General features: G+C 42.0%; 1 protein-coding gene across 2 annotated transcripts; it reads right to left on the bottom strand.

The window, feature by feature from the left end:
• Positions 1-709: 709 nt before the first annotated feature.
• Positions 710-21,406, bottom strand: man2a2 (mannosidase, alpha, class 2A, member 2). 2 transcript variants are annotated; one of them, XM_036575894.1, is made up of 22 exons: positions 20,692-21,406; positions 19,796-20,053; positions 18,226-18,370; positions 16,910-17,081; positions 15,997-16,124; positions 15,679-15,852; positions 14,801-14,987; positions 14,429-14,606; positions 13,880-14,082; positions 12,657-12,839; positions 12,290-12,404; positions 12,084-12,151; positions 11,718-11,883; positions 10,496-10,732; positions 9,559-9,681; positions 9,200-9,448; positions 8,610-8,751; positions 7,291-7,424; positions 6,810-6,887; positions 6,163-6,357; positions 4,961-5,071; positions 710-4,627 (listed from the first exon to the last, which is right to left on the bottom strand). In XM_036575894.1, the coding sequence occupies exons 1-22, from the start codon at positions 20,821-20,823 to the stop codon at positions 4,475-4,477; spliced, it is 3,531 nt and encodes a 1,176-aa protein (XP_036431787.1). In that variant the 5' UTR covers positions 20,824-21,406; the 3' UTR covers positions 710-4,474. The 2 variants fall into 2 exon arrangements, with proteins under 2 accessions (XP_036431787.1, XP_036431786.1); XM_036575893.1 differs by lacking the exon at positions 6,810-6,887 and having other exon boundaries at positions 20,692-20,823.
• Positions 21,407-21,408: the final 2 nt, after the last annotated feature.

The raw sequence follows: 21,408 nt of genomic DNA, 5'->3' as shown, positions 1-21,408 counted from the left end.
CCATGACTCCATAGTGTACCTGATCTGCACGCTTTTCTTCTTTCATCAGATCCCCAGACGCAAGACTGCATTTTGAATCAACGCTCTGCATCTCTCTGCCTCTGTTCTGACAGGCAGACTGATTGAGAATGGGGGGGGGGCGCTCACTCACATGCCTTCTGTGCTCTGAGACAGCTTCAGAATCAGCATTCCTCACCTAAAATGCTAACCTCAACCACTAAACAAAGCTTCTAAATTGGTGTCAGATCAGAGTACAGGCAGTTTCTACCATACTCCTATGAGCGAGTGAATGAAGAGAGTGGGCCAGTCTTGCATGGAGCTAGCAGCTCAGCAGGGATCAGAGCTTTCTCGCTCTTTCCCAAGACTCAGGGCCTCTTGCTGCGGGGGGCACAGGCTGAGACATCAGACAGGATCTGCAGTTGTTGTGATGGTTCTTGGGATGTGGGTGGTAGATAAAAAGGGAAGTATCACTAGAAGACCTCCGCTCGGTTTCAAATCACACTGCTATACAGAAGACGACCCCCTACTGCCCCCTGCCTATGCACTTAGGAAAAGCATCAGAAAAGTCTTCTGGCATACGAACAGGCACAGACACGCCTGTGGTGATGTCTCAAATTTTTCAGAGAAGAATATATTCTCTCTTACTTACTTTGTATTCAACTTGGACATGTGTAGACTATAGCAGAGAAACAGACAGGCAAAAATGACATCAACTTATGTCCATGGCTGACGTTTATTAAATGTCAACTTTAGCTGTTTTGTATTTTCACTTCTTTTTATGCATCATTTTTTCCCTCCATTAGCACACATCCAGAAGGGAATAAAGACAGCAAGGGAAAAAATATATCTTCATCTCAAACAAAACATAAAAACCCTATCTTTTTGTTCACATCATATTACACAAATGAGAAACGGCTACAAATGACTTGTCCAAACAGCTCTAGGGCAAGTATACATGGTCTGAGGGCAAAGCAGGCCAGGAGGAGCGGCATGGCTGTGAGATACAAGAGGTAAACAGACAAAGTGTAAGCGGAAGGGCAAAATAGCTTAAGGAAGAGGCTATTCTAGATCAGACAAAAGAAAAAAGAAAGAAAACAATCAGATAAGTGCCAGCCTCCAAAAAAAAAATCCAACCTTTTTTCACCTCAACTACAAACGTTGCAGCTTAGGCAAGCAGGAAAGCAAGACAAGCTTGATAAATGTTTTATGCTGTTTTAGCAACTTCATTTGCTGAGTGATTATCAAGGACTAAAGCTCTCTAGGAGAGATGGCACCTAATTCTGACTTTAATTCTGACTTCTCCTTGGTTTTGCACTTTTAGCACACACTGACCTGGTCAGTTAACAGTGGAGATGTGCAGGGTTTGAAAAAGGAATGTAGTAGTAGCAGAGTTTCTGTAGCTCAGACATAACCAGCAGTGACAACTCACTCCCAGAGGTTTCACGAGTGCCTCTGACCCCTGCTCCAACAGCAGCACATTTGGAGAAATGGTGAGAGCGTTCCGTTTTCACAGTAATTCATAAGTTTGAGGCTAAGCTCTACACAGGTAAGCTATTTTAAGCTGAGCAGTGCACAGAGGTCAGCGGCACAGTTAGCAAGTAAAACTGGAGACAGCATCATGGTTTAACAGACATCTTCCTCCTGGCAGAATGTAATGCATTTACACTGAATGGCAGTGGTAAGTATTGAGTGGATGACTGCATCCAGACAAAGAGAGACACTATGAATAGACATTATGATGGACACCACTGGAATGGAATTGTACAATGCATCTGCTGTGGCTCCTCAGAACACTGCAATTAGTGTCAGCATCCACTGATCTCTATACACACAGGGATATGAGGTGAGCCTTCCAGATCTTCACACTATGTACAAGACGGAAAGCAGGGGTCTGTCTCATGAAGCAGGATTTGTCGTTTAGCCAGCTAAGTTTAGCTTGATCCAACCCTGGATTTTCTGTCTCATGACAGTGGAAAACTGAACTGGGCTACACCCCCATGGCAATTTATCCTGCACACAAAACCTGCTCCAGGGCAGGCTAACTTCAGGATTTTGGATCGTAAACAGCTCTTGGACTAATCAGGGACTGATGGGGGTGAACCCCTCTGGTCACTTTTTTCCTTCACATGGTTTGAGGCATGAATTATGTGAAGACGACAGCAGAGGAAGCAAATCACACTGCATATATTAAGAATATAAGCCATTCTTGCTCCAATAAGCTCTAACATGGTGGAAATGACAACAGTGTTGCTTTTTTACTGTTATAAATGCTTTACTTTCTATATATTTACGTAGATTTCCTCGTCCTTCTTTGAAAAACAAGCTGCTTGACTCCTCATGTTCCACATGACTGGCTGTTTGTCCGAAACGTCACGCTTTCATGTGCATAAACCACAGTTAACAGAAAGTTGTTAAGAGAGAATTCTACTGATTTTCCACAATTTTCCACATAATTAGTTGAGATGTAGACAAAGTTGTTTGATGTGAAACGTTCAGCTCTAGAGAAACACAACACCCCTAAAAGCTACCTTGCAGAAAGTTATTACATAAAATGGTAATGAATATGTTGCCTGATGCCCAAGACATTCTTTTTTTTCCCCAAAAAGTTTTACAAGAAAGTTTTGTCCTAAAATGTATTTTTAAAAAGCATTCACAATTCATAGTGGAGAGGTACATGCAGGGTGTTGTAAGGCAAAATATTCCTCAAAGAAAACTTTTCTTTTTTTCCTGTCAGATGTACCACCACTTTACTATCAGAATTAAATATAAAAACTCCGAGTATACATGTAGGGTAAATAAAATGATTATATTTGCAGTCTAGATATTGTGACCCCCCAGTTCCTATCACCACCATTATGAAGAAATCGTAAGTCAGTCAGCAAGTTTTTCCACAGTGAACCATTTTACATCAAACCACTCTGAATGACACCCCCCCCCCAATTGTGACTGAATTATTCTGAAACCTGGGAAAATTAGTGAATTCCCCTTTAACCGCTTTTGTGAAACAAGTTAACCGTAGTCTCATTTATTAGGTTTTGTGAAGCTAACTTAAGTTGGACTTGCTTCGAGGGACAGGCCCCAGTACACCAGACATATATTCTGCCCTCATTACCTCTCCACTGTGCCATCCATAAATCATATCAGTCCCCACTGTTCCTTTAGCATTATATTGCACATTTCAAAGTTTTATGTAGAATATAGGAGGTATCATTTTCTACTGCATGGGTATCAACCTCCAGTCCCGGAGGGCAACAGCACTAAAGAGTTCAGTATTCTGCCTCATTCAAACACTTGATTCAACTCATCAGCTAGGCTACAAATAAAATGCCTTCATTAGTTGAATTCAGAGTGTCAGAAAAGGGTAAATACTTGTTTCTGAAGGGCTGCTGGCCTCCAGGTCTTGAGTTTGAGACCCCTGATCTACTGCATACTTTGTGCTACACCATCCTTAGCACTACAGGCCAGGAAATGCAGATAATCCATCACTAGCTACTTTGGAGGGACCAGCATTTTTCAGGAACAAAAAAGGGCCAACAGTGAAAGACAAACCCGGTGAAAAGGGAAGGGAAAGTTCTGCCAACCACTACACTCATCCCACATAATCAGATAAAGAGAACCCAAGATAAGAAGAACCCAACCAGGCCCAACCACTGACTGACTGTTGAGTGGGAGCAAGACGTTCTGTAGGGCAAGTCCCTAGACGGACATTAGACGACAGTAACAGTCTTCACTCAGCTGCCAAAATGAGTGAGCGAGCACACATTCACAGGAACATGCAGCTATGGCAAGCAGCACAGTCCACTGAAGTACAAAAAAGGACAAAAAAAGAGAAAAGAGGTTGGAGCTCAGAGGACAGCGACACAGTTCCAAGCACAGCTTCTGTGGAATGGAGTCAAAATAAAACCATAAGCCCCAAAAGCAGCTTCACATATTGCACTCGGTCCCACTAGTTTGTGAAGAGCCAATGACATATTTACATACAGTACAGAGTCCCCAGAATTTCAACAAGAGCAAGATACAGAAAAAAAGCATAGAGGGGGGGAGAGAGAGAGCGAGAGAGCGAGAGAGAGAGAGAGAGAGAGAGAGAGAGAAACAGAGAAGGAAATACATGTCAGTGGTTCCAGCCAGGACGACAAATAAAAATAACAAGTCTTAAATGATCATCAATCACCCATGTCTAATAAAAATCCACTAGTCATTCTCTGAAATGAACCTCAAGCATATTAAAAAGAAGGAAAATCAAAGATTCTTCATATCCACTGTATCTATAACTGGTGCCGAAATCTCTCTTTATAAAAAAAGTCTTTTAGAGGGTCCAGCAACTTCCATGTTGATAAATACATTATCTTGGTTTCATGTATTTAAGCTTATCCTCTGACAGCCAGCCAGAAAAACTCTGCCCATGTCCAGCAGTTCTACACTGACAGCAGTGTGCAGGCTGCTGTGGTGGGCCTGGCCCCCAGTACGTCGAGGTCTAGCGCAGTCTGAGCTTGAAGGTAGACAGCTCCATGGGCTCCAGGCTGATGATGGAGCTGTTGGAGAGAGGAGCGGCCGAGTACATGAGCGTCAGAGACATGGGCTGCAGCAGCTGCAGGTCCAAACCCCGGAACAGCGCCGACACAGCCAGCTATAGATATGAAAGCACACAACAGGCTTATCAGACTCACACAAGGATGGAACAAGTACATCCCTTGTGGAATTAATTCCAATACAACTTTAAAAGAAAATTACAGTTCAAACCAGCTCGAAAGAAGAAAAAAAAAAAAAACCCTCACCAAAGTTAATTTAATTCATAAAAAGCAAGCTTGGGGACATAGTTGGGCTTTAAGCCTTCATAAGCTTTGTCAGGCCTTTTCGCCCCTTCTTATTCTCAAAATAGACTTCTGCTGCACCTTGTATTTAAAGCCTTTTTAAGCTGCTATGACTGGGGACCCTCTGTGTTTTTGCTTCTGGGACTGACCTTTCCTTGTGTGGTACTGCAGTTAAACCCAGGGTTCTGAGCCTCCAGGCCGCAGTCCAGTCCCAGGCGGTGCAGCAGGAGAGCTGTGTACGGGGAGGGCGAATGAGCGTCCTGTGAACAACACACACAAAGCACGATACTGCTGAGATACAAACATACACAAACTAGCACATTATCAACTGAGGTGACAAAGTATTGAAACCCTCAAGCAAAAGACCCTCTCCTAGAACATTACTTGGAAAGTAAATCTTTAAAATCCTTGAAATTAGCTGAAAATACAGTAATGTGATACAAATACACCCTTATGAAAGAGGACTGTCACAAATTTTACACACAACTGTACTATAGTATTAATACGGCCAACTAGAAACAGACAAGCCAAGCTACAAAACCGCTGCTCCAATTCACATCTATGAAAATCTAATTACTCAAATATATGTTTGCATGAATTTTGTGCTTGGTTGGCATGTAAAAAGCATCATTCACAGCACACATTTTGTTTTGCTCCACGGATTCAGTCTAGTCTCACAAGCCAAACGTCTGCCTATTATCAGACAGTCTGGTGGGTTTAGAGACACACGTAATACGGCCAAAAACCACCTACATTGAGAACTGCATATTTTGACAAGAAAGGGCACAAACCATTTTTTGTGCCATGTGTAGGGCTAGGTGATTTTCAAAATGGGGCAACACCATAAAACACACTTTATGTGGCCCTAAAAGATTTTTCACAGCGCTCAGTACAGGCAACTGTTTGCAAAACTGTATCTCCCATGAGACAGATGAAAACTAGCGCACAGCAATGTGTACACAGGGATGTGTGGACAGCCAATCAGCTGATAAAATTCCACCAGTTATAGAGAGCTTCTTGTGCAATAGATATCAGATGGTCCATATCCCTGTGGGCAGAGCGTTTGAGGCTGAGGTGGACATTCTGAAATGAAGTACATGCATGACAAAAAAGCACAACACAGCAGAGAAGAGCAGAGGTGGGGAACAAAGAGCCAAAGTTCAGCTCAATTTGGTGACTTCTCAGCTCTAGAGCACCAACTAAACCTGGTAAACAGCTGATGAGTCAAATCAGGAGTACTTGAGCAGGAAAATCATCAAATTGTGCAGGAATCCAGCCCTCCAGGAACACAGTTCCCCACCCCTAGAGTAGAGGATGCCAAAAACAGAACTGCAGATGTGTGCAAGTTAACCTGGTTCTGAATGCTTCTGAGGTTGAGCAGATGGAAATCACAGGGCAGTGCAGTAGCCAGTGGGGAGAAGGTGCGGAGAGGTGGAACACCTCGTTTCTTCGGAATGACCGGCAGGGCCAGTACCTCGTGGTTCAAGATAGTAGAAGTCATGTGACTCAGCAGGGAGGGAAAACTGACTGGTCCACTGTCAACAGCCTGCAGAACCATATGCACAGATTAAAGAAGTAAGCTTACAGTACACAAGACATAAGCTCTTTTATAAAGGTGGCATGTTTCACAGGCAAACAAACAATGCAGCCAAGAAATAAATATGATACACCAGCTACACTAATGGAGTAAGGGGCAAATTAAGTAAATAGGAAAACAGTTTTCATTACAAGCCCTAAAAGCCCCACTGCTGGCATCAGTTCCTAAATATTAATCAAAGCCCTACACCTCATCCTGCACCAGTTCGTCTACAGGACGAGCAAATAATACAGAGAGCAGAAGTGAACACAGCACTAAATCATTCAGTGACACACGGAATAGAAAGCAGCTAAGGTAATGGACAGGAACGAAGTACTACCTATTAGCCTAAAGCTACAGTGGAGAAAGGGGAGCAGGCATAAGAGTGTGCTACAACCCCTCTGTTGCTGTGGTAACGTTACCTCTTTCTTGCTTTCCCCAAAAACATGAGCGATGATTTTATTTAACATGTGGCTGACTTTGGCATAAGAACCCACAGGCTGCATGCAGTGAGAGAGGGAGTAAGCGAGACAGAGAGAGTGACACCGAAAATGAGATGAAAACAGAGTAATAAAGAGAAAAGGATGAGTAAGCATGAAATGAAAGCCAGTGAGAATGTGATGGACGGAAGACAAGATCTGATCAAAGCAGACAATCACGCAAATCTATTTCCATTCTGTGCCTATTCAAACATTTTACTTCACTCAGATCAGCGTGGATCAAAAGACGTTTTAATGAAAACACCAAACAAGCAGAGTGAATTCATCTGTACAAATGAGCCAAGTACAAAAATTGATTTTCACTTGGCTACGCCCGTCAGTAAGACTTTCTCAGCAATATGGGAACAGTGCCACCTAATGGCCGAGCCTCCTCACTCCCTTGGGCTGGGCCAGTTTCACTCACCCTACTGCTGCTAGACCTTCTCTCCAGCAGTAGACGGAAGCGGTTGGCTGTCCTCTTGTTGTCCTTCAGACCTTGTCCAAGACCCCTGTTATCATCCTGCATTAATCTGCGGTCCAGAATCACCTCCAGCTGACCTGTGGGGAGGACAAGGAGAGAAAGAGGAAAGTGCAAATGAGGCAAAGTGAAAAGTAGAAATAATACAAGAAATAAACCATTTTTACTAAGGATGCATCAATACTGATACTGGTAACAGGCTGATATGGTGTTCATTTACTCATTCTCATACTCAAAAACTCATCCAATACCAGCTGATGCCATATAACGTAAGCCGAGCATATGCTGCCATAACACAAACCACTTCCCCCATACCAATGGAGACACGTAGGCTAGCAAAACGAATGCAAAACAGGTCTATGTTCCTATCAAAGTCCATCTATGCTGACTTTACTCTGACTGAATGGCAGTACGAGGTATAAACAGTAATACAGTTATTTTCTTTTGTAACATGGGCTGTACAGAGACCGCACTGTTCTACTGTGTACACCCACGCCTGCTTTTAGCTTCAGTGCACACTGTCAGCAGTGCTGCCGTAACTCAGTAGCTCAGTTTGTCAGCAGGTTTGCTCAGTACTCTGTGTGCAGTGTGTTATTTTGAATGAAACAGCTTTATTTGAAATTATTTACAGACAGAGCTGTCTGTAAGGGCTGCGTTTAGCATGGACGGCATTTTCGTACAGTGTATGTAAATCGCAAGCTTTGTCCTTACACAATAAGTCTATTCAAACTTACAGTGCGAGTCACCTAAGAAGACGATTTCTAAAAATCACACAGTGCATGTTTAGCTTTTGAAGACATTCAACTACAGCTCAATCAGCCAAACAAGACTCAGAGAACACACAAAACTCCACAAGTGAGCTCCTCCAACACAATAGCTTCAGATGAGATTCCTGCTGTCACTGTGCTACAGAGACCTTTGTTTAAAGAGACAAGAGAACCTTTCAGCTGTACAGAAATGCTTTTCCAACATGGAACAAAACTGACTCTGCAACGCTACTCAGTCTAAAGTAACTAATGTAACATAGCTAGCTAAGGCACTTTATTTAAAATCGTGATTTTACCAATTTAACTGTTTCTGTACTTATTTACACTAACAATTACTTAATTCTATGTAGCTTACTATGGATGGCACCAGACTCTGTATCAGCAAGTACTAAAAACCATGTACTTGTACTCTTGTAAATTTTTACTTTCAGGGTGACAAAACTGACCCGAAGTACTTTCCCCCCCTATATTTCTCTAAATCTGCTCCAGGGTACTGACCGCTGGCAAGGCTGCTGACTCCCAGGGCCTGCCCTGTGTGCAAGGTCAGGCGGTACTGGCTGTCCTGGATGTAGGCCATGGTAGACATGGGGTAGAAGTTGGCTTGCAGTGGCAGTTTCTGCAAGTATCTGCGTGGCTGAATCTGAAAGGGAGGAATCAATACCCATCAGTGCAAAATCATAGGCTAGTCCTCAGCCAAAATTTTAATAAACCATTTAAAAGTCATATTCATACTAGACTCCGAGGCTTAAAAACCAATTATAAAAAAAAGTGTAAGCACAATCAAATGTGCCCTACTTTTCCATCAAGGATAAAATGTTTAGTGTATGAAATTAGCCATAAGGCCTTGATTTTCAAAGTCAAATTTAATTACACTTGACTAAATTATACTGCTAATCAGGATTCTCCACTTTAGTGTACAACTAGGCTTAATCGGTGTACTGTTGGCAAAGAAATTCATTGCCAAGATGGTAGAGAAAGCACCACTGTAGCTTTTGCAGTGTTAGTGAGGGAGAGCACACCTTTGGATTCCTAAGAGGATTAGAGGGTAAATATCCAGTGGATTTGAATGAAGTTCCAGTCTGACTGACCTGAAAGCCATTGAGGTCTGTGTAAAAGGTGTCTTCACTCTGAATGTCTGTGAGCAAACGCATGGCCAGTTCTTTATTAGTCTGGTCCCTGATGTCCACCAAGGTGGTGATGTCCAGAGACAGACCATCCACCCCCGGCACATTATGTATGCGGACCGTCTGCTGAAAGTGTTGGTAGTATGTGACCACCTCAGCAAAAAGTGGACCCTCCACCACACGCACAATAGGAGGATCTCTTTGTGTGTATGGCTGAGAGACAGAAAACAACAAATGTTAACTTTTATGCCATGCTTTAGACCGTGTTGTACAATTAAATTCCAAAACAAACAGATGAATTAAGACTAGAGCAAAGAACTTACCTTAGCATTGCCATCTGGTAAGAAGAGGTAAGCTCCGCTCTTGTCCTTGGAAGGTCGAGTTCCGTAAGTAAAGAACTGGATCTGCACCCTAACCTCCTGAGGGTCATCTTTACGACGGATACTCTGACAGCCATACAGACAGAAATCAGTTTATCAATATTACATCTGACACAGTCCACAGATCACCATTTCTACCGCGCACTGATTCTACTAATCAGGACCTTGATAAATAGCTGATGATTAAAATCCTGCCATACAGTAGCACCTAAGGCCTGAAGGTGCCTTTCCCTCAATTATGTTTCACTGAATTAGGCAAGCAGATTTTTGAGAGTAAGTGGAGTTGCTGAAGTATGCATGAAGGTGTTTCAAAACTAGGTTACCAAATACACTTTATTATATCAGTATATATTATATTCTGATGCTTATTTTACTAAGTTTACAAGCCACAAATGCAAATACTTCAAAGTGTATTTCAAAGCAATACTAAGAATTCAAGTCAAAGACGCTGTGAACTTTAAAGCATAAAATCTAACATGTATTCTGTAGAAATTCATTATGCAACACAAAACAAAAAGCCAAAAAAACATTTTGAAAACAGAAAATCAGATTTTCAGCTTTTAACCAAAAATTAACAGCCAATGGACCATTTCTGACCAATTTAGTAAAACACATTTCTAAGGCAATCATCTTCTATAACATGGATATAATCAAACTATTTATAGCATAAAGCACCACTCACAGACAGAGATGCACAGGACAAACATTATTTGTATAACCTGAGGCTCCTGAGCATTTATATTTCAGTAGCAGAGTGGTATGCACAACCTAGACTCAAGTTAAAACCACAAATGCACATACTGAACATCGTTTAGACTACTTTGAGAACACAGTTAACATTGTAATGCAACCACCAATCCTCTCTGGGTATCCTGCTCACCTCCAGCAGGCCTGTGGTACCAGAGAAGCCCAGCGTGAGAGACTGGCTCTGGATGTAGAAGGGCTGAGGATCAGCCACCTGCGAGCGCACAGGCAGGGGGTCTATTCCCCGCACGCTCTGACTACGGCCAGGAAGTCTCAGCAGCGTATCAGAGCGCAGAGTCATCGGGGAGTCCACAGAGTCGTACAAGTGGAACACAGCCAATCCCAGTGCAGGGAGGCGGGCCATGAAGGAAGCCTGCCCAAAGGCCAGCAGAACAGGACAGTCAGACACACACTTTAGAAACGCTCACAAAACAACTCACACAAACACACCATTATATCCTAATCTAAGAAATACTGGGTTACCAAGCAAGCTTAAGATACTTTAATACAGCTACAAGCACTTGTACAAGAACATACTTTTTATGAAATGCATGTCACTGTAAGCACGTCAGGCATCTCAAACATGGCAGATTCACTGTTCACTGGCCCTGACTGATAACAATTACCAGACTGTAACATTTTTCCATATCAGTAATGTATGGTTGACGAATAATATATGCATGTCTTTCTGCATCTTGATACAGTATTAGCAGCAAAAAAGTTAAAAGCTAAAAGAACAAATGCTACTTCAGCCTTTTACTAACTAGACAGGGAGGGAAAAGTCAATCACTCAACTCAAAAGCCACAACAGCAGTCATGCTCAGTAATGAAATTAGGAAGAATAAATTATTTATATTTATTGAGGCTTTATGTTCCATCTTGATAATTTTGTCTGTTACAACAAAAACAATAAGTTTATTGTTTACCATTCAGAGTTGACATTGAGCTAGTGCTAAATGATTGTTTTTTTTTTATTACAATTGCAATTTGAAAAACTGCAGTTTTCAAATTGCAAGAGCTGCTGTCTTACATTAATCACAGTTTCCTCAAGTTTTGTGAGGAGAAATATAACCTAATAGCACAGAGCTTTTGAACTGGCAGTCTGGCACACTAAATTTAGCATTCAATTCTCAAGCCAGAAAAAATGGATGTGCTGGACTTCAAGACCTGGAGTTTAATTTAAAGAAAATCACATTCAAATTCCAATACTGGCCAGAAAAATCTCATTTAGATATTTTCCCCAAATCACTCAGCCCTAAACTGAATATTACAAAACCGTTATTAATAACAGTCTACTTCAAACAACATGATATTTTTAATCACCCAGCCTTATTTTACAGTCACACACAGGCACTCACCTGGTAGACCTCTCCACTCATCTGTACAGCCGAGCTCCACTGTGCACTGAGCTGCACCGGCAGAGTCTGTCCGTCCTCAGTGAGCACCCTGACTCTCGCAGAGTTCACCAGTACAGTAACCACACACAGGCGCTCCTGCTCCACAGGGTTAAACAGCACCAGGTACCTGAGCAAGAGCAGCAACACTCAAGTTTCCATTTATCACATCTGCTCTTTTGTAGTGCAGGACTGTCAGTACAGCATGTTGAAGATGTACAACATTACATGAAGTCATTTCATTTAAACCTTCCTATTTGCTGTACGGGAATGACAACTTTTCACACTGCACTCTTATTGGTCTGCAGTCAAACTAAGAGGGAGCCTCACCGGGGAGAGGAATCCAACTCAATCAGTGTCCGCTGGGGTAGGGAATCATGTGTGGCACGTCGATCATCCTGCACAGATGCCAAGCACCCAAATTCGCATCACACATATTCACAACAGCAAGAGGAGATTGCATTGTAAACAAGATATGCTGTTTACATAAATAAATATAACGCAAGCATTAAGGAGAAATAGTCTGCTCTCTTCACCGTCTCCAAGAAGGGCTCTGTCTGGTAGAAGCGATAGACATCTTTGTTCTTCATTATGAGGAAGTGTGCAGCATTAATGATCACTCTTTTCAAGCCAATAAGTGAACGCAGTAACCTATACAAGCACAAAGAAACAGTAAATAATTTAAAAAAAGTAAAAAAAAAAAAATTAATAATTTAGTCCAACTAGCAATTTTCAAACTACAGTTTATCGCTTTTACTTACTGATTTGTCAAACATTTCACAATTTATTGCAGCTTACAGCTTTATTTCGTGTTAATCACTTCATACAGGTAGAGTCTCTGGCTCTTAACCTAATGGGTTTTCTAAAACCTTCAGTTCACTCAGCCTGGCATTAAAGACTGACCTGGTCCCATAATCAATGACAACAGCCTCCTTGGCAGTTCCAGCGATGGCGTCATGGTGCTGGAAAAGACCTATATCGCGCCTGGCATCCGTCAGAAGGGAGTAGTCCGAGGTGGGGTAGCGCCCTTCCATCCCTGCATGGCGCGCATGGGCCACAGCCAGACTATACAGGATCTCTGCACCCCTACAACCACAAACATAATTTTCAGGGGTACAGCAGCAAGGTCACAGTCCAACAAAGCAAGAAAGCTAAAATAGTCATGGCTGCATCCATCATAGAAGAGAAACTGAATCGTACACATCGGTCAAATAACATTTTTTTAAATGTGTATTGAACAAATTGTGATTTATTAACTAACTTGTTAAACCAACCGTGTAATACATAAACAAATATTCTCAGACTTTAGCCCCGCCACGAGTGTTTGCTGCATGAGCCACTCATTAACCAACCTACCAATCTCTATTCTGGTTTTAATTTATCAGTCTTGATAAATCAACACTCTATATGACAATATTCTGTAGTAGGAGAGGGCAACAAAATATAATGTAATAAAAATATATATAATGAGGCATAAAAACATTCATTATACACATGGAGTTATTTCTTTTTCTGAGGTCTGATAAGTTGAAACAGACAAAAATGTGGCCCTTTTGATCCAGTTAAAAAGATACTATCAAAAACTATGAGTGCAATGATTTTTATTTTATGTTTCACACACTTGGCTGCACTAAATCCAATTAAGCAGGACTTTTTATGCTCCATTTATAATAAAACGAAGTTATTCAGTGTTCTATAAGTACTGACCATATCCAGGATATGCTCATAAAAGTGTGGTGTATTGTATATCGAGTGTGTTCACTCCTACTGTGCCGTAGTGTTTTTAACTAATCACATAATGCTGACTTTTGGGGAGGGGAATAAAGAAAAGCCTTAGGCCACCTGGCAAGAGCAAATGCTTTTGATTTTTCTTGGGAATACTAGACACAAGTGGGTAGTTTTTGACAATACAAATTCATTCCTGCCAAACAAGAAAGCTACAGCCAAAGGAGTAATTAAATCATTAAGCTAAATAAAGCGGGGCCATCTCTCTTGTGCCAATTTCAGCTAGACAAAAGGCTGAAGAATACCAAGTTGTCACACAAAGTCTTGTCATAGAAGGCACAGTATGTGGTTAAAAACTCAGTGGATGTTTTTGCAGAGTTACACACTGATTGTGGACTCACCTAAGGTGGGACTCCAGCACACGGTCCAGGTTTTTGTAGAATGGTCGGGAAGTGTAGTAGCCACTCCAATAATGATCCTCTCGGTCAGCATAAGCAAAAAAATCTCCACTTAGTACAGGGTAACCGGGTGGTCTTACCCCCTGGGCCACTCCATTAGCCTTATACACTGCACCGAAGTAGTCCGTCAGTGTGCCAAATTGGGCCTTTGGAAACAGAAAAATCTACCATTAACTATAAGCACCATTGACTTTAGGCAAATTTAGGCAAATTTATCTAGCCAGGCTGAATCTCTAAACTTCAACCTCCAAGATCAGAGTAAAGCTGATTTTATTTGACAAAATGCTGTGTAAATAGTGCTTACGCACTACTGAAATTAACAGACAAGCCTGCATTTAGAATAATTTGCAGGTTATATTACATTCTTGTTTAGGAAATATAATTTGCTCCACACAAACATGTAATTATTTACTAGCTGGGTTTGCTCTGATGTGGGAAAAACAACTCAGAAAAGTCTGTTCAGGGTTTCCATGGTAGAATGGCTATGCTTACCTGTACGTGCATTTCTGGGTGAGAGTTCATGTAATCAAAAAGCTTCTGGTAGTTGACATATTGCTGATCCCACTCTAGGGCCTTGTCATAGCGGAAATCATCTCCCAACGGTACAAGCACCACCTTGCTACGGAAAAGCTTGGACTTCTTACGATACTGGTCCAAAAGGACATTGGCCCTGGGACACAGAATGAAACAAGGAAGGCAACCATCTGTTACCTCTCATTCAATCAGTGCTTTACCAGGGTTCTTTTGGCCAACAGGAAAGTGATCAGAAGAGATACAAGAGCTTGTGTCTGCCAAGAGGAAAACAAAAAAAAAATGCCAAGTGTCACCAAAGACGATCTTTGTACATTTGTGTTCTCTTCTTACCTCTCTGCCACATTGGCATCCGAGATAGCCCGAGGAGGCACCTTCCAGGGGCAGTTGACCCGGCTGCCTGGCAGCCTCTTAAAATCAAACTGGCAGCAGATCTTTGGGTCAGGCCCACAAGTGTGAGGCACATCATAGCTGTAGAAAGGCATCATGTGACAGAACAGGTCTGTGCCTGACTCAGGATCTGTCAAAAACCAATGTAGTAAAAAAATGTAATAAATATCAACATTAATTTGGAGAGGTACAACTCTTGGTGATAAATTCTGCAAGGAACACTTGGCTGGATGTACTACAGCTTCTGGCACAAACTCTCAAAAACCTACAAGGGAATTAGCTTTTTAACAGCTTACTGAAGCCATGTCTAATTAATTGTGTTAGCCTTCTTATTCTTGAACACAAAATCAGTTGATTATTTTATTGGAATCAAAACTAGACAGGATCAGCCATCAGGTTAGCTTCTGCAGAAACAATGTTGACTGTATTCTACGCAGTGCATTGTACAGAGCTTGGACATGGAACATGGTGGCATAATTTTATTTTCGGATTTTTGCTCAGTTTTCACACCAGGGTTAATTGTTGCCAAGAGTTACGGCTGATGTGCTTCCTCCATGTAGAAAAACAAGCAACCATATCTTTCTCACTTTTCTAAGCAACGGTGCAGGAAAGCTGAGCATGCTTGGAGTAGAGCACTAACAGCACTGCCCTGATTAACCAAAGACAGCAACTAAGCCATCTTTCCCTGCCAAACAGCAATTGTGTTCTCCCAAACTCCTGTAAGGATCTGATCTTGAGAAGAGGACACAAGCCTCTTAGGTTCCAGGTGGATATCCTCTGATTGTGTGATTTGTTGAGTCTTCGAAGGGAAGAGAACTCACCCCAAGCCTGTCTCCACATGAACTCCAGGCTACGCGTGGAGGAAAAATGCTTCTTAACAGAGTAGTGGACCCTTTGGATGAGCATGCTGGTCAGGTTAGCCCTCTTCAGCAGGTAAGGCATGGTAGCACTGTGGCCAAAGGGGTCAACAGCCCACCCTGAGCGAGGAGTCACACCTGAACAAACACAATTTAAAACATTGGAGCATGGCAAAGAAGACATTAATGGAATATGCTACGTTAACATAAGGTTTAAACAAGCAAAATATTTGAGGACATTTGCTACCACTGTTTAGTGCTTGCATTGTCCTTTGAGCATACCCAAGTTCTTCTCCAGCCACTGATGGCCCTCGATAAGCTGGTCTATCATGGCAAAGTAGTGAGCATTGGCTTCGTCTGTCATTACCCAGCCTCCTGTCACGATCTCTAGCTGCCCTCCCAAGATAAGTCTGTAAAAGAGGATTTAAAAGTGAAGATCTGATCAGCAGAAAGGAAAATCCACTTCTAACGACAAGAATTTGCTACAGGACATAAATCTTTGTCATGGGTGTCCTACTTGCTCTGCTACAGAATGAAAGCTAATAAGAAGTTGGTTTAAGTAGTGGGACAGAATATAGCAAACAGAGGGAGTCAATATGGCAAAAATGGAATCACGATACTTCAAGAACTTTTCACGATACACAACATCTAATAAATTGGACAAGACAAAGAACTATCACATTTAAAAAAAAACACTACATAAAACTATAAATACATTGATTCACATTAAAACTTTTCACATACTGTGCTGCTACACAAAATCCAAAAAACAGCACTAATTAGGCTTTCTCTGTACTCAAACATGCAGTTGGGAAGTGTTTTTAGGTTCTGACAATATCCTTGATTTGTTCAGAAAAAGCATATTGTGACAAATTATCACAACATGTCATATCGCCCAGACCTAACCCAACAACAAAAAAAAAAAAACACATCAGAAGTTAACTCTGAGCAAAACTGAAGTATCTTTATCCCTGGTTTACAAAAGTAACACAATGACAACTGCAATTCAGACAATGAAAGTCAAACGGTTTTTACATTAAGATGTAAGCCATTTAGCTCTAACACTCACTATGAACACAGTTCTTAATTTGGCATTCTGTAACACACGTAATATGCGTTGATGCATATTCCTTATGACCCATCTGCCCCCACACTGCGACCCACCAGAACCCAAAGTTTGAAAACCGACACTTACTTGCGCAATGCGTCTTGTTTGTGAGCGTCTGCGCTCTCCCACCACTTAACAAAAAAGGACATCTCAGACCAGATGAACTTCCTGCGTGGGTCCTCTGCCAGCTTGACCACCATGTTATTGAAAATGTGCTGTGTCTGGTCATTGTAGTATTTGTCAAAGGTTTTAACCCAGCCTGCCAGCGCAGAAAGAGAGAGTAGTGATCATCACACTTGATCCAGGTCTTCAGACACCACACTAGAGCCAGCTGTGATGGATTTGGCTTGAAACTAAACTCTGCAGGACAGCAGATCTCCAGGAGTAAAGTTGGACAACCTTGCAATACAGTGCCTTAGAAAAGTTCTTCAAACCACAATGTGAAAACAGTAGGTTAGCGACCTAACACAGTAAATGAACACATGACCACGACCAGTTCTTATTGCTGCCAATTCTTATTGATCAACGTAGCAAATGCTCTCTTTAAAAAAATCTCAATAAAATGCTTAAGCACAGCACTTCTGCAGCACTAAACAACTTATTAAAAATAACACCGTCTGTTTTATTATTTAAAAGGAAATGGTGCTGTGCAGTGTTAAAAGGTTCGAACCTCTGTGTCAGCATGAATAACAACAAAGCAGGGCTGCTCATGTGTGTGACGGAGACTATTTCAGCTCTGCTGAACCCCATTAAGTCAACATGCAGCAGCCAGCACGTAGGCCGCACTGTTACTTAAAGAAAACTGGTAGACAAAGTTGTACTCCAGGGCTCCAGTTCCACAGAACAGCGCAAGTATGCACTTCTAGGTCATGGAGATTAAGTGTCAGGTACTAAAATTCTTTTAATAAGCCAGGAAAAGATTTCACTCTAGGCTTTTGGAGCTCAATATTTTGAGGTCACTTGACATACCCGTCTGGAGCTCATTCTACAACGGCCAGAGATCCTCAGTGCGTGTCCTGCACAGCACCACAGCACATCCTGACCTGCACTCCCACTGCCTGACCTACTTTATCTACAGTGAACTGTCATGCTCCTGCTGATGTACCAGCTGAATTTGCTGTAAAGTATTTATTTCCTTTACCCCAAGGAAAAATAACAGATGTCAAGTCTGCTTAACGGTGGAAGTGCTAAAAGATGAATTAAAGAGAGACACGTATGCGCTGTCCTTTGAAGTTAGTTACTAATGTGATTCAAGGTTGCACTACACGTACACCACATATCATTAATGCTTGAGCACCATTTATGTTCTATAAAAGTTATCCTTAAGATCACTGCACCCAAAACAAAAGCTTGTCGCACTGAAAAACAGACAAACATAAACGGTGTGTGTTGGTTTTACCTACCTGGGTCATTGTGGGAGTGAGGTACCACAAAAACCTGCAGGGGTTCATTGTCCCACTCAGTGGGCTCATATGTGATCTCAAAGCCTTGCTTCCACACACCTCCATCCACATTATCAAAGCTCAGCAAGGAGTACACATCCAACATCTATGGATATACAGACATACAAACACAAGCAGACACATCAACAAAGCACTGCCTTTCAAACCAGCTCAATATTAAAACGTCTCCCAGCATTCAGTGCTACTAAAGACTTTAAAATGCTTGCCAGTATGACTGCACTTCACAGTAAAGATTCAACAAGTGCATGATAAACCAACAGCAACTCAAATAACTTCCATAGTCATGCACCAATCACAAGTGTGCAATGATTTTTACTTTAATAATTTTTGTTAATGTACACAGAACAACAACTTAAAGTTTTCCATTATGGACTCCAAAGCTCTATAGTCAACTTTCATACCTCGATTTAAAATGACACACTCCGGATACTAACTGTGTTGCTCATTATGTTATTTACCGCTTTCTAATAACTATTAGAAACGTGAAGTTGCACAGTACAAACTTCATTAGACTAACTTTACACATCTGTCTTCAACAAATTTGGTTTTATGTAACGCCTGTCACAATTATCATGTAATCACCTGATGGCAATTATTTTAGACAGTTGTCGGGATTGTTATCGCCAGTTGACGTCACTTGAGAGCTACTAAGCATCAACGGCTAGGAAGCAAGAAAGCTAATCAGCCTGTTTGGCTGCTTTAGGCTTGTACCTTTAATCAGACAGTAAAACACCTGAGCAGTGAAAAAGGTGACAGAAACCAATCCCCTGGGGGAGGACCATTCCTGAGAGACAGCTGTAGAGATTTTAATAAGATAGTTCTTATGCATTCTGAGACTAAAATACAGGGATACCAAATAAGTACTAAAATGCAATACTAAAATAACTGCTTGGAATTTATTTTAAATATGTATTTTGGTGCTGTTGGTAGGAATTGGTTGCATATCATACCAAGGTCAAAAGGCCAACGTGTATGAAACATCTCTTTTTGAGACCCCACATCAATTATAAACTAAAGAATGAATTCAACCAACTACACCGCTTATGAACCTGGCTCTCTCTCTCTTCAATTTTTGGGAAATGTCCTCTTAAACATCTAATCTTAGCTCTGATTGACCACTGAAAATTTAAACACTGAGTTCGCTGAATAATGACCGTCAACTGCTGATGTGCTGTGTTTGGGGGACAAGAGGGATTTTCTCTTATAATTCTGGCAGCAGACTTCCCTACCTTTCTAAACTTAAAAAATCTACACAATTCACATGAATGGCATATTCATCACTCAAACCTGCGAATTTTGTCAAAAGGTGACTAGTTTGCATGTGTGTTTAGAAGTCGCTTACAATGAAAAAACAAAAAAAAATTGTTAATCATAATGATTCTGCAGTTAATCAGCAGTTAAGAAATTCATGACCATGACAGGCTTGTTTTGTGTAATTGAAAAAAAATTCTTGCAAACATTTTAAACAGTACAGAAATCCTCCCCTACAAGAAATCTGTACTGCACTCACCTGTAGGTCAGTCTGGCCACGGCGGCCCAGTGCAAACTGGCAGTCTTGGGGCTTGACAGAGAGAAAGGTGGGTCTGCCGTCAAAGGGCAGTACCCAGGAGCCATTGGCACTGCGGAAGGGCAGGTGGCCACTGGGGGAGACGGCACCCGTGTCTGTGAGCTCCAGCACTGAGTCTTTAATGTGGCTGATGATCTGATGGTTCTCCTCCAGAAGCTGCTCCAGCTGCTCAATGCGATTCTGCAACACCGAAATCTGGCTCTGAAATGGAGAGGAGGAAAGGTAGGGGAAGGGAGGCGTAATCTACCACCACACTTCTACAAAACCACAGATCAGACAACCAACTGGGTCTTCTACAGGCAAAGATAGCTAGGACCGCAAGACTGACATGATTATCTACAATCTCAAACATGTCTTGGTTATTTTATGTGCCGTGCTAATCCTTTTTTGTAGCTGATGTATAACTAACACAAACATTCTAGATATATTTGCCATGCTTTTAATTCATATGTACTGAATATTGTTTGGGGTGCTTGAAATATTGGCATAACTTTGTCAGAAGTCAACGATTACAATGCATTAGTCATTGGCTTTTTGTATGATCATGCCATTATGCAGTCCACTTATTACTGAAATTCTACAACACAATCTAGACAGTTTAGCCTGATTTAAAAAAGCTTTTGGGTTTGACAATGACCATTCAGCTCCTTCAAATCCAGCTGCCAGTTCTTGATGGGCTGCAAACCGATTACATGATTACCAGACTGTCAACTCAAAAACACCAAAAGCTTTAGAAAGTATGGCTTTAAAATATATGCAAGCAACACTGTAGAAATAAACAACAATCTTCAGCAAGAAAAGAGAAGTGTAAAGTGTTTTACATCCCTCAGCGCTCTTACCCTTGGAAAGTTCCCCCCATTCTGTCTCCTGGCAGGGTCGTGCTGGACCCGGTCCAGCATCAGATAGAGGGAGAAAACGGCCACACAGAAAATGGCCCCGCCACACACAGTCACCTGCTTTTTCAGCTTCATCCTGTCCTTTTAGACAAAGAGCACTACAGCAAGGGCTGAACGGGCAAAAAAATTCCACAACACGATGAAAACGGCGTGAATCTGAAATCCTTAAAAGCCCCAGTAGGTCCAGGGGGCAGGCTTTATCAGCAGGACTTCATGTCCTCTCCTGCACTCCCATAGAGCTCCAGTCTCCGGAGCAGGGGCGGGCAGCACCGAGGACGATGGTCAAATAGAACAGGCCAGCAGCCTGTCGACTGCAACCAAACCTCTGCCAAACACCACTCCTTCAAAGTGGCCCTTGTCCTCAAGCCTCAAGCATCCAAGCCCACAGGGACAGAGAGGGAAAAACAGGAACAACACAGGTCCCAAACAGTGGGAGCCCAAACAGGGAGCTTACTGTTCCTGCAGCATACTGTGTGTATGCGTGTGTGCTGCTTTGATTCACAGGGCTAAGATTAGTCCCTCATACGCCCGAGATCGCCTCTCTCTCAGTTGGCCGAGGAGACAAAGCCAACACAGTGAATGTAGGTTTTCACAGAGCAGTTCAGAGGCGAAGGCTGAATGAGAAAGACTTGGCTCATCACATCCCCTCTTTCTTCAGGC

Source organism: Colossoma macropomum, unplaced genomic scaffold (assembly GCF_904425465.1).
Source record: "Colossoma macropomum unplaced genomic scaffold, Colossoma_macropomum, whole genome shotgun sequence".
Taxonomy (NCBI): Eukaryota; Metazoa; Chordata; class Actinopteri; order Characiformes; family Serrasalmidae; genus Colossoma; species Colossoma macropomum.
The sequence above is the reverse complement of the archived record's forward strand: the minus strand, read 5'-3'. Positions and strand labels throughout refer to the sequence as shown.

Bases quoted from the DNA above. Each gene is read 5' to 3' on its own strand.
- man2a2 (XM_036575894.1), bottom strand. From the start codon at position 20,823: ATGAAGCTGAAAAAGCAGGTGACTGTGTGTGGCGGGGCCATTTTCTGT. The intron at 8,752-9,199 runs GTCAGTCAGACT...CCTCCCTTTCAG, and splicing joins CAGACCTCAATGGCTTTCAG to ATTCAGCCACGCAGATACTT. The intron at 4,628-4,960 runs GTCAGTCCCAGA...TCATATCTATAG, and splicing joins GCAGTACCACACAAGGAAAG to CTGGCTGTGTCGGCGCTGTT.